At 38.9% G+C, this 12,391-nt stretch overlaps 1 protein-coding gene across 1 annotated transcript; it reads right to left on the bottom strand.

The window, feature by feature from the left end:
- Positions 1–1,654: 1,654 nt before the first annotated feature.
- Positions 1,655–11,262, bottom strand: LOC108628867 (UDP-glucuronosyltransferase 2C1). Its single transcript, XM_018031068.1, is given in 7 exon segments — positions 1,655–1,937; positions 2,765–2,984; positions 4,784–5,214; positions 5,325–5,366; positions 5,368–5,693; positions 5,695–6,002; positions 11,112–11,262. Coding segments are annotated over 7 exon segments (1,761 nt in total).
- Positions 11,263–12,391: the final 1,129 nt, after the last annotated feature.

Here is a 12,391-nt window from a genome sequence, read left to right as displayed (position 1 = left end):
AAAGGGAGTTCTGGGACACCCTGTATATTCGGCAAAATTAATTCCTCGGAATGTTCGCTTCAGCATTTCCGATTGCTATCGGATTTCCTTTTAAGGCGGAAAATGATCTAAACGCTTTATTGGATTGCACTCAGTTAGTCGTGACAGGGACATCGCGTGTCTCGTCCCCAATTTATAACTGCACGTTTATTCTCTTAACGCGGGATGCCCCGACTTTTCCGGCTTCCTGTGTTTTTCTACTTCATGTCCGTGCATTCATAATGACTCGCGAATGATATATCGCTGGAATATGCAAAAGCATCTTTCCGCCTGACGTTAGACACCTTTTATAAGTAATGTAACGATGTAACTTATTCGCTTTCGGGCATCTGAAATTCTAAAGCTACAGTTTTTGATTTATGCAATAAATGCGTTTGACAAGGTCCTCAATTGCAAAGTTGAAGTACAGATATATCGAAATTTGGGAATTTTCATGCTTTATACTATTAAGAAAATGTCTCCCTTAAGTATTTCTTTGTAAGCTGCTACTACAGTCAGGCAGTTTTGTAAAGCGACTTAGCAAATATTTTATTACGTGAGTTTCGAAAGCTGTAAAAGCATTCTTGAAGAGATGTTCTGGTCCTCACTTTCTATTATACTATAAAACAACAATTTTTTAAAGAAGATATAGATTTATTAACTCTAGCAATACTAGCACTTTCTTGTCTCTTGTGTCTTTAATTATAGTAGATCGCGATGCAATTAATCCCCATTTGGTAAGTTCCGTCGATGAGTTGATGCGCGGTAGATATCGCTCCACGGTCAGGTATTCCTTCGGCGCAGATATGGATCGTTGGAACGTGAATCAGAAATTCATCTTCAGGGTGAATACGCGATGAAACGCGAGTTTGCAGAGACAAACGCTGGCTTAGTCTCTACATCATACCCTCGGAGCCTCTCCAGTCGTTCGGGATTGTGCCCTATTAATCCTTGTTCTCGTCGCATGGATCGTGAACACGTTCGCGATCGTGATCCGTGATTTGCGACTCGAGTTACTGCTGATTGTGCACTTGAACCGACTCGCTATTCCTCCCTCGACGTATCACGAAATTCTTGTAAACCGTCTACAAAAATCTACGACTAGTCGTATTTTACCTGAATTTCAAATATATCTGTAGCAAGTTCCTGTTTCTTGTCTACGTTAAATTTTTTCATTTCTATCTGTGTCGTTTCATGCATTTTGAAAAACTGATTTAAATTACAATTTCACATTTTGTTACGGTTGCAAAAAGTTACGTGTAATATAATTTCAAATGAAGTTTCTTGCAGAACGATGCTTCCCTACAATATTCCACGATTGAAATTAATTTTCCACGAATAGTGGATACTCTCTCCTCCTCCTATCTCCGTCTCTCTTCTTCGAATGCTCATCTGGGCGACAAATTGGAATATATTGACTTAGAATTACAAACTAAATCTAACTCGTAGTTTACTCCCGAAAGTTATTGCATTTAATTAAGCGTTTATATCAAGTTCGACGGTTTGATTAAACAGCACAAAATAATTTTCGGCAACACAAACAAGCGTACGACAAATAATATTTAATTACCCAATTGCGAACAAATAAGTTCAGTCAATACCTAATTATACTTTACGAGGCAACAGTCATGTGGAATCACTTTTCTTTTTTATCGTTATCTAATGATACTCCTCTTCGACGACGAAATAGTAATTTCAACAGTTTATAAATAATGCAATTAATTAATAAAATCAATACGATCACTACTAACGCCACGTCTAATAATAAATATTGGTTCCACGTTAAATCCCAGGCTGCTCTTTTTAGAGAATCTGCTCCATGACGAACTAAATATTCTATCCAATAAATTGGTTTTTCCAAGGGCGGCACCAATCGATCTCTAAACTGCAAAGATGCTTTCCGTGCCATGTCTGTATAACTGTAGATTATGACATACACAGACATACACAGTTTACATAATATTATAATGTGTAAAATTGAAAGGAACGTTCATAACATCTAATAATTAATCTACCAAAATTGCAATTTATTGATTTATTACTTTATATCTATTCTATGTTTCTATATGAATTATTAAGTACAACATGAATAAAAATATTGGCATTATCTTTTAATTAATGTTTTCTCAAGTATTTCTTCTCGATATAAAGCTTGTGGTCGAAGCAATTTGATCATAATAACATGCTCTGGAGTTGCTCCGAACAATTTTCCGTACTTCTAGTTTGAAACATTCCCTTATACAAGCAAAATGTGTACAGTTCGTACCCCTATACATATACACGTACCTACAACTCGATTAACCTATCCTATCGCAACAACGATTCGAGTATAGGCAAAATAATGAAGTTCTTGGTTTCAATCGATCAAGTCGCCCGCATTCGGGTTGCGATTTCAATGGAAGATTTATTTATTGTGTTAATGAGGATTCACTTGCGAACTGTGACCTCGATTTATCGAAATAATAAACTGCAAATATTCTTATTCCTTCATTTGCTCTGTTGTATGAATTAAAAATAAATAAAACAATTGTGTAAATAATAAATGTAAAGTCCAATTAATTTTAAGTATGACTGAATAAAAAAAAGTACCATAAGATTATATTTAAATAAAATTAAATTTGTACACTCCTTCCTGTCCTAACTGTTGCTATATGCTCTTAATACTTTTCGTGGTTCAGTTCTTTACTTCTATCTGAACTTGAGCCACGAAATTGCCATTGGCACGAGAAACGGTGATTGTAATTACCTCTTGTTGACGAGCAGCTCGTTCAAAGCAATCGATATCCGCCCATATGAAAGTTGACTGTAATCCAGCTGCGGAGCCAACCCCTTTTTCACGAAGTAGGCCATCTTCAAGTGCTGATCGCCGAACAGGGGTATACCGAGGAACGGTACCCCGCAATAAATTGCCTCTTGCGTACCCAGCAATCCGCCGTGTGTAATAAACAGCCGTACGTTCGGGTGACCTGGTAATTTACAAAATCGATCCTCCAACATTCGAAATCTCGATTTAAAAAATTCTGATATCAGTGCACACTATAAAACAAAACTATAAAAGTAAACTCTGACTGACCAAAAGTATTACATTCACTTTTCATGAAAATGTTCGTTTAGAGCATCCTTAGGTGGATAAATGATTTATCAATAAATTCGTCGATCATGAGCAGATTTGTCAACATCCATACGCGCCCCGTTTACGCATCCAAATCAATTACTTGAACGGCGATCATTTGCATACAAAGCGATCCAATTGCTAACAGCATGCAAAATGGAAATGCGACGTGCAAATTTGGATCCATCCCAAGATTTAACCTAGACCCGGCCTAAATTCATCCCTGCCCTAATTCGCGCATTATTCTCGCTTGCCCCTGCCTCCTGTAACTCGTTCCGTATTTACACCGCGCGCAAATTCCGCCGGGATCACGCGGAATTCCATAACGTTTTCGTACGTGACGAGCATATCGAGCGGCGGGGCGCGATGCCGATATTAAAATACATGTATCCACGGTAAACTTCGGTAATAGTTCGTAAACAGGTTTTATCTGCGGCGAATGGATAAAAGTGAGACGAACAGAGAGATCGTTGCGCGGCAGTAGTGGCAGTTTGCTTCCTTATACTTTCCCAATTTTACAGCGGAATAGGTTCAACGCGGGGATATTGGAGAATTACGGAACTCCGATACCTCCTTCGGAGATTGAAAGTGACGAATGCTCGTATCTGTTAGATGAAATGTAAATTTTTTTGTTTCAGAATAGAAACGAGGCACTTCTGCTTCGTCATGCGTGCACTCGCGTTCTGAATAAAAGAATATACATACGCACATTTGAATAAATATGAATTCTAGATACATGTATGCAGAATAAATCTCGTACTGCTGAATACGGTAAAGACATGTAACGTACGATGTAGTAGAAAGAATTAAGAATGATTTGTTGTAGAAATAAAACTGAGCAAGGAAACACAAGTCTGCGATTCGTGTAAGAATATTGTTTATAAAAGTGCAGAATTATTTAGCCTGTCATTTGGTTCGCGTAATAGAGTCAGCTTTACACTAACACTGTTTAATGGTGGACTGCAAATTAAGCCGCATAGGCGCATCTGATTATGCAAAACAGGATTATTAACAACAAACGATGTACCGGCCGTCCAACGTACGTAATAGACGTAAAACGAGGATCGATACCCGCGTAGCAAATTGCTCTATAAGTTGTTTAACGCTAATGCACACTTTAAATCAGTTTTATGCGATTTCGGTGTTCGATAGCCAGATTCATAAATACGGTTGCATTTAATGTGTGTAAAAGTGCGTTGACAGAATCGATAAATTATTAGTGCGAAAGAGGGAACATAACGTTCTTTGGAAAATTCTAAACAGCTGCATACGTACTTTTAGAATTGAAATTTATTTATTTATTTATAATTTATATTGTAAATAATATTTGATATCCTCCAAATAATATTTGATATCCAGGACGGTTGGAGTTTTTAATAAAAAATATTTTAATTGGGGAAGTGCTCTGTATGTTTCATGAAAACATGAACGTCGAACATTTTGAACTATTTTCCACAGAATGTTTTCATACGTCTCTGACGTAAATAAGAACATGGGGAATTGTAAAATATTGAACGCGCGGATCCGAGACTGAAAAACAAAAGCGTTCGGAGGTTTTTCATAATCGACGTCGAATAATGTTCGCTGAATGCGTTAAACCGTGAACGCGTTTATGTACTTGCATATGAGTGGAAAAGAATATTGTACACGTACAGAGTATGGAGAGTTGAGGCGCCCATTCGATGCACTTAACGTTCCTGGGCAACGCGGGCATTTTCTCTCGGGAGCACTTCCACAATATTTGCTGCGGTACTTGCTCGAATGCTCTGTAAAAAGCTGCTAGCACCTGCCTCGGTATGGTGGACGGGTCTATTTGCGAACCCAGGCTAAAGTAAATAACACCGTCGTTGCGCCGCGAGTCCAGAAAATCCTGAAGATCTTTCGATAATGCCACCGGACCTGATACCGGTATATGAATACCGCCCTACTCCTTAACGCCCGGCACCAAGGCTCGTGGCGTGCTTACCACAGGATGCCCGTTCGTCAGAATCAATGATATCCTCGATCGTAGAGTATCGAAATCGGGTAAATCATCTCCGAAATGTTTCCTGGAGATTTCATAGCCTGGGTAATCTGATACGTATCTACATAACAGAGTTCATTTAATTAAAAGACTTCTACTTAGTCCCTAATCGCGTTTCTTCATAAAGGAAGGCTGTTCCAGCACGATAGAACATCAGTGCATATGCATTACCTATACACGAGTTTTGTAATTAACAAATCGAGAGAATTGGCGTCTCTCAAAGAAATTCATCTGATCCGTGAAACTACTGATCCAGTTGGGTATGTAGCTAGGATTTTCGGGGTTCCTCAGGATCTGGTTGGTCCACAGCAGAGAGACGCCTGTGATGCGCACGACCACAACCGGTATCTCGAGGATGTGGACAATACCGAGGAAACAATCAGTGGTGAACAACTCGACGAAGTAGACGTCGAACTTTTCCCTCCCCTCTACGATCTTTTTCAATTCCAGCTGATTTAATACGGGATCGCATATCGGCGTGCCGTGACTCAGCACCCGCTTGAGCTTCGTCCATTTGGACATACTCTCGGACCCGGAGGTCCGACATGGTCCCTAGTAAACTTGGCAGACTCGACGCGATGTCCACATCCGTGAAATTAGGTACAGATGTCTTCTGAGGAAAATAAGACACGGACACGACCTCGTGGCACCTCTGTGCAAGGCTCTTCAACAAAAGTTCGTACACGTTGTAATGGCTCTTCGAATGGTGTGCGAACATCGCCAAAATCTTGGCGCCATTTACACTGGATAAAATACTGCTGATCACAAGTAAGATTAACAGAAGATTTATTCTGCGCGAGGAATTTAATTCGACACTAAAACGTTCTCCGCACAAGACTTGGTTGTCGTCTATAGTAAATGGAATGATCTAAGTGATATCTGTATATTATCACAAGAGTATGCTGTTATAGTTAATTAAGTCGGTGTGTGTATGGAAAACTATGTGACAGAAATCACGAAATCGTTCTCTCCTAATCTTTAAGAGCCGATGCTTCATAGTTCATCAGATAAGATTTCTTATGCGTAAGCAAAAGTTCTGCTGACGGTGCATAGGCGTGGGAGGTTATCGAATTATTTCACGGTTGCGGTACTGATTAATTGTCCCGTTTCTCTCCGCGAAGTTGAGAACGCGAGAGGCTGGCTATTTCCTCGCGCGAGCGAGATTAAAGTGGTTCATTATTAAGAAATGCGCTCGGGAATAAGAATGGTACGGTGAACAGGTTGGTAAGCGAGGAATTAAACCGGGAACGAGTCGGAGAAGTCCGTCCCTTATTCCATTCCTTCACTTCACTCAATTTTAAATTATCCTTGCAATATTGCGCGTGCACTCGCAATATCTCTTAAACAGATAATAGATTTTAAATAATTTCTTCAGACTAATTGAAGAATTCGACGACTGTCATATTTTTATTGAGAAATATTTATAGGAATGAATTTATTAAAAGTCTTAGCCCTGTTTCGGTCCTATTGGGATTTCGATCATGTGATATCTCTAGCTGTGACGTCATTAACGCATGCCTTTCAGACGCGTAATTATAAAAAATCCCACGGGGTACCCTACACAGAATTAACTAATCGGACCATGGACTTAAAGGCATGGAGTTATTATAGATAGAATACGATTATCGATTCATTTTATCGGTGAACTGTACGTGACGTTCCATTCGTTTTGATGAAATGCTGATACAAGTTCGAGACAAGAAATACAGATACAGTAATTAAATACATATTATGTAATAACAGCACTGAAATCTGAAAGAAATGAAACACTAAATTTTTCGTTTAACTGTATGTAAAGTAAAAGCTGTAATTTGTGTTGCGAAAGAAAATTCTCGTATCTCTGGCTGACTACGAAGTTATCTCTGTACTTTAGGAAAAGAAAAATACCATTGTCTTCCAGCAACCGAATCTGAAACCTGGACCAGAGTATAACTTTTCTCGCAACGTTCACCGTTTCACAAGCAAACTTTGGAAAAAGCTGGCTCTTAAAAAAATTTGCCTCTAGTTTCATTACTTAAACTTTCCTTCTTTAAATCACAGCCTAACATCTCTTCCTCGAGATATTCATTTTTATTTTCATTTAATTTCATGAATTCATTAATTCTCATAAACCTTTGTCAATTTTACAACAATATATAAAAGTATAAAACAGCTGTATCTGGTAATGCATACAATCACTCTTGGCTCTAAATCGATTTACTGAAATTAAACAATGTTCTCGTTTCAGTAATTGCTAGCTCTTATTGCCCTGATTTAATTAGTCGACGATATCGCGAAACTTCCGTGCAACGGATGGCGCGAGCGCCCTAAAAAGGCAAGGAGCACAAGATCCTTCTTACCGGTTAGCACACTTGAACTTCCGATAAGAAGAGGTTTACAACTGTCTCCACTGCTCACCGCATTTCATCCCCTTTTTGCATCCGAGTGTGAATATCTGGACTGCCTCATTGCGCGATCGCTCGTTTTTGTCAGTGCGTTCAAATTTTTTCCTGATAAAATCGAAGCTCTCATACTCTTTGACGCGTTTATAGATGTATTATAATATGTACACGTGAGCTGTCAATATGTTGTGTGCGTGGAATTCGCTAGAACACTGACCAACATAATGCTATATATGTGTCCTAAATTCTCCACTTTATGCAGTTAGTCATTCTCTGGTGGCATGCAGGTAGTTTCGTAAGCCCAAGTTATTATCAGGAATAATTGCTCATGAACATAATTTTGATATAACGTCGAAGTAGTAGAGTAGTCGGAAAAGTTCAGTTTTAAAAAATGATGACACTCTTAGATACATGAGGATGCAAGCGCATGGAGAGAGGGTGAACATGTCCCAATTTTAAAATAGCAGTCGAAGGAAGCGAAGTGCATCTATATCCATAAAACAGCTACGTGTAAATCTTCTTGGTGTCCCGGGCCCGAGGGGAAAGAATTTCAGAATGTACTGCGAAAGATGTAATCCTTTCGTCGAGAGCGAGCTCGGGAAAAGACGGTGAAAATTATGAAGAATGCAACTAAAGACGAATTGCATCGTGTGACCTTTCAATTAAAAAAATCTATTACCCTACTTAAGAAATTATTAAACTGGACAGGAATTCATTTATTAGAATTATTCAGTGAAAAATTGGTTTTCTAAAATTTAATATTTTGATAGTAACGATAATCTAAGTAGTTCTCTTACAAATTTTATATTTATAAATTAAAAAACACAGTTTTCAAGATAGTGTGAAGCTGTGTAATGTTCAAATTAAAAAAAGACGGTAGAAGTAAAAGTGTCTTAAAAGACGTTTTATAAAATATTTGTATAATAGAAAGACTTTCTGCCTTAAGAAGTCGCCTTGTCCTGCTCAAGTACAAGCTAAAATATTGTTCACAAAAGCATGGTTAAAAGGAAACGTCATCATTTCTAAGTCTTCCACTTCCTTCTCCTCTTGTTTCTTACTTCAAAGAACAACTACACTCTCGAATTCTTTTGTCCTTAACATTAATTACTTCCCGACGACACTGGAAATGTTTCCTGCAGTGGATTTATCCACGGAGTTGAAAAGGTAAGAAACGACGCACCGCGACGCGACGCTACGCAGAGCAGCCCTTTTTACCGGTTGGCAGGTGAAATTCGAATAAAAAAAAAGTAACCTCTGCTAGGTTCCTTTCCGCTCGATACCGTTGCACTGGTTTCCGTCCAACGAAATTCAACTTCCTTCCCATGAAATGTAGAACAAGTGACTTTCCACGGTTAAAACTTGTCTCGTGACACGCTCGAATGAATCTTTGGCTTTGTCTCCTTGAATATCTATGAAACATCGCGTTACATGCCGCCACGGGTAACTTTTAACAATCGCGAGTTACTCATATGATTTCATCTAAAATTCTCCCGAGTTCACTCGGTCCTTGACAATGGATGAATTCATGTCAAACGATTAAACGACCAGAACCATTTTGATTCTAATATAACAAAAAGTAACGTTGCCTATTTCATATTAAATGGACAAAACATTTCATCTTTAGTACGACAGTACCAATTAGGCATAAGATAAAATTAGTGTTAATTAACGAGAACTGAATAAGAGCGGTCCAGGGCAGACTCCATTGAAAATATCGCTGGGATATAATGACCGGACGTTAAGGGATCCTTTGTCTTCCTCTTCAGTTATGTCCTCCAATTATTACAGCTATTAATTACGCGACGTTACCGGGAAAAGGGAGCTTAAAAGTGACAGAAGTCATCGGACGAACTTTTCCGCCGGAGTAAAAAAAAAAAAACAACTAAGTGAGTTTGTGGAAAAATACAAGAGAGATCGACTGCGCATTTTTGTCCCGCCTGAAATCCATGAAAATCTTGACTCCTCTCGTTCCCCCTTGATTTCAACCAGCGACGAAAAATCTCGTAGTTAAAGGAGAAAAACGTTATCTATTTCAAGAGTTCCTTCTCAACGCTTAACTGCCGTAATTGTCCCGCAATGAATTGTTGAATATTACGCGCGAATGAAAGCGTTCATTGAAACTGAAAGGTCAAGCGTTATTAAATCTAATTATGGACTTCAGGCCGTCAGGTTTGGAGTGGTCATATCCTCGTGTCGTCGTGGCGCATATCACTTTAAATTTCCTTCAATGAAAAGTCTTAAACGAGGAAAGGAATACTTGAACGTCGCGTTGCCCAATGAATTAAAGTTGACGTTAAATCTCAGTGGAGATATACGAGTAGACCCTTTGTTTCCTAGACTCTTGTGTTCTATGTTCAATTGTCACACAGATACGAAAGGATAACATTGATTTCGGGTGTCCCCTGGTTGATTAAACTTTATTGAAGTAATATTGAAGGGTATGGTTTGACAAGGGTGAGTACCAGTTTCCAATTTCCAAACGAAGCAAGTTTCACCTCGTCTCCGGTTCATTCGACTTTTATCACAACGCACTGGTTTCTAGATAGCATGTTAGGAAAAGTCCGCTGAAAACATAGGAATCTATTCGTTCTGACGAAACGTTTACGGATGCGAGCTGGGCGACGAGCGATCGAGTACGATAGCCGCAGACAAATCGTCGCCGACGCGCAATCGAGTGACCTTATCCGAGAAAAATCACGGAACAAAACGGGTCTCGTGTTAACCACGTGGGGAGCTTCACCGGAGTCCGGTCCTTCCGTGGTAAATTAACCAGGAAACCCGAATAGCAGAACGGGAGGGTGAACGGCGAAGGGTGGAGGCCGGAGGAAGTATGGAACGAGATGGCGCAGGACTATTTGCGATGAAACGCGAATCATGGGCAAGGCTCGTTAGAGTACCGTCGGTCGCTCGTTACATGCCGTCACGGAGAATTGCAAAGGGCTTCCAGAGGAAAAGGCGTGCTCGTTTTTCTCCCTCTCAGTGGCAACAACACACCCGGCTACCATGTACCGGAAACTGTCCCGATCTGTCCATCCCCAACCCTACCGTTCTTCACTTTCTTTCTATCCTCTCTTTCTCTCGAGTGTCGTGCGTCGCTCATTACCAGCGTTGAACAAAAGACGAGGAGACCCTACTTCTGTCTTCAACGAGTCTCCTTCCTTGAGCAAAAGTACGCCCAGCATTTTATCATTTACTGCTATTAATAGAATCTTAAGATTCGTTTTACGTAACATATAGGAAATGCGTTTTTCTAAGGTACATAAACTTTTGGGATTGACTGTATAGCCAATACATCCTTAAGGAAATATGATCTATAAAGAAAATGCATTGTTCCTTAATGAACTGATAGTGTGTATTTATATTTATACAATAATAAATTATTGTACTTATATCATTGTACAATTTAGATTTGCAATCACAGTCATTGTATATATCGAATCTTTTTTTTTTTCAAGTACAGCCAAGTTGTCTAATAGTACTGGCAGCGATGAATTATAATGTTTGAATAGTACGTAATTTTTAGTTTTACGATCATGGTGATTTCACAAGCTCTCTGTATGGCTTCCGACGAATGTACTGCAAGCCGGGAATGTCTGTTGCCTGGTCAGAATGTCGTTCTTGATTAAGGATGGCGCCTGGAATCTTGGGAACGTATTTGTGCCTTTCGCCGCTGCCCTTGTGAGCGTAACGTTTAGCGGTGACACGAGGCTCGAGGGACTACCAGCCATGGTGGATACTTCAATCCGGGCACGCTTAATGAGGAGTTTATAGAGAAAAATGATGCTTCACGGAATTACTTGGTTGTTTGTTAAGGCGTCTCGTATGCCAGTTACGTCTACGGTACATAAAATGAGAAATGTATATGTATACTGTGTCTTCTCTGCCAATCTTGTTCCCTTTGAATGTCAAATATTTATCTTTAAAATTCTTGACAACGTTTCAACTGATATTAAATTAATATTGAATATATTTAACAAAACTTTTTATACATAATATTCTGTAATACAATTTAAATTCATTAAATTTTTCATTTGAATTTTCATATCTTTTAATACTCCGAGTTTTACTATTTTATTACCGAGCGATCAAATCTGTGTCAACTAATTAAGGTTACTTGACCAGTGTCTACTCCATGCTCCAAAAATCCCAATTGTTAAAGCGAACGTTTGGAATCTCGCAGACTGAGAACCGAATGCCACTTCGAGTTCGGTAGAAAATTTTAATTACCCCCGAGCCTCTTGAAATAAAATTTTTCAGCCGGCTTTAAAGAAAAATTTGACTAATTACCTGTGCAACACGGTCTGATTAGCATCGGCGTCGGTCGAATAAAACTTCATGTTATGTTCCATTGAGATGGATTACTGAAGCAAAAGCGCGCAAACTGAAATATTCCCGGTACAAATTTCCTGTGAAATGTTATCCTTCATTAATGAAAATATCGCGAGGTTCTTGCAAAGTCTATAAACGAGTTGATCGTATTTAAAAACATAACTAATTCAAAGCTTCAGAGACCGAACTTGTTGAAGTGCTAGACGTCGGGGAAAGTTACTAAGTCAAAAATAATAAAATAAAAGTTCTAAAGGTGGATATTTAACCGTGAACTCATCACCGTCTTAAAAACAACTCCCATTAAAATATCAGAAATTTTATTCGACTAGCGAAGAATGCGAAAGTTTTGTTTCACAATAACCTTCCGCTGAGAATTTGCACAATTGAATTATTGCAAAACATTTAATAGCAGGTACTTAAAAACTTTTGAGCGACCAAGAAAAATGTGATAAATGCGAATGGTGAAACTATTGACAGATTGTACTAATAAATTGTCATCCGATTGAAATATATTAATAAAGGAGACGA

This window comes from Ceratina calcarata, unplaced genomic scaffold, assembly GCF_001652005.2.
Source record: "Ceratina calcarata isolate Rehan_Ccalc_2016 unplaced genomic scaffold, ASM165200v1 scaffold546.2, whole genome shotgun sequence".
NCBI classification, from domain to species: domain Eukaryota; kingdom Metazoa; phylum Arthropoda; class Insecta; order Hymenoptera; family Apidae; genus Ceratina; species Ceratina calcarata.
The sequence above is the reverse complement of the archived record's forward strand: the minus strand, read 5'-3'. Positions and strand labels throughout refer to the sequence as shown.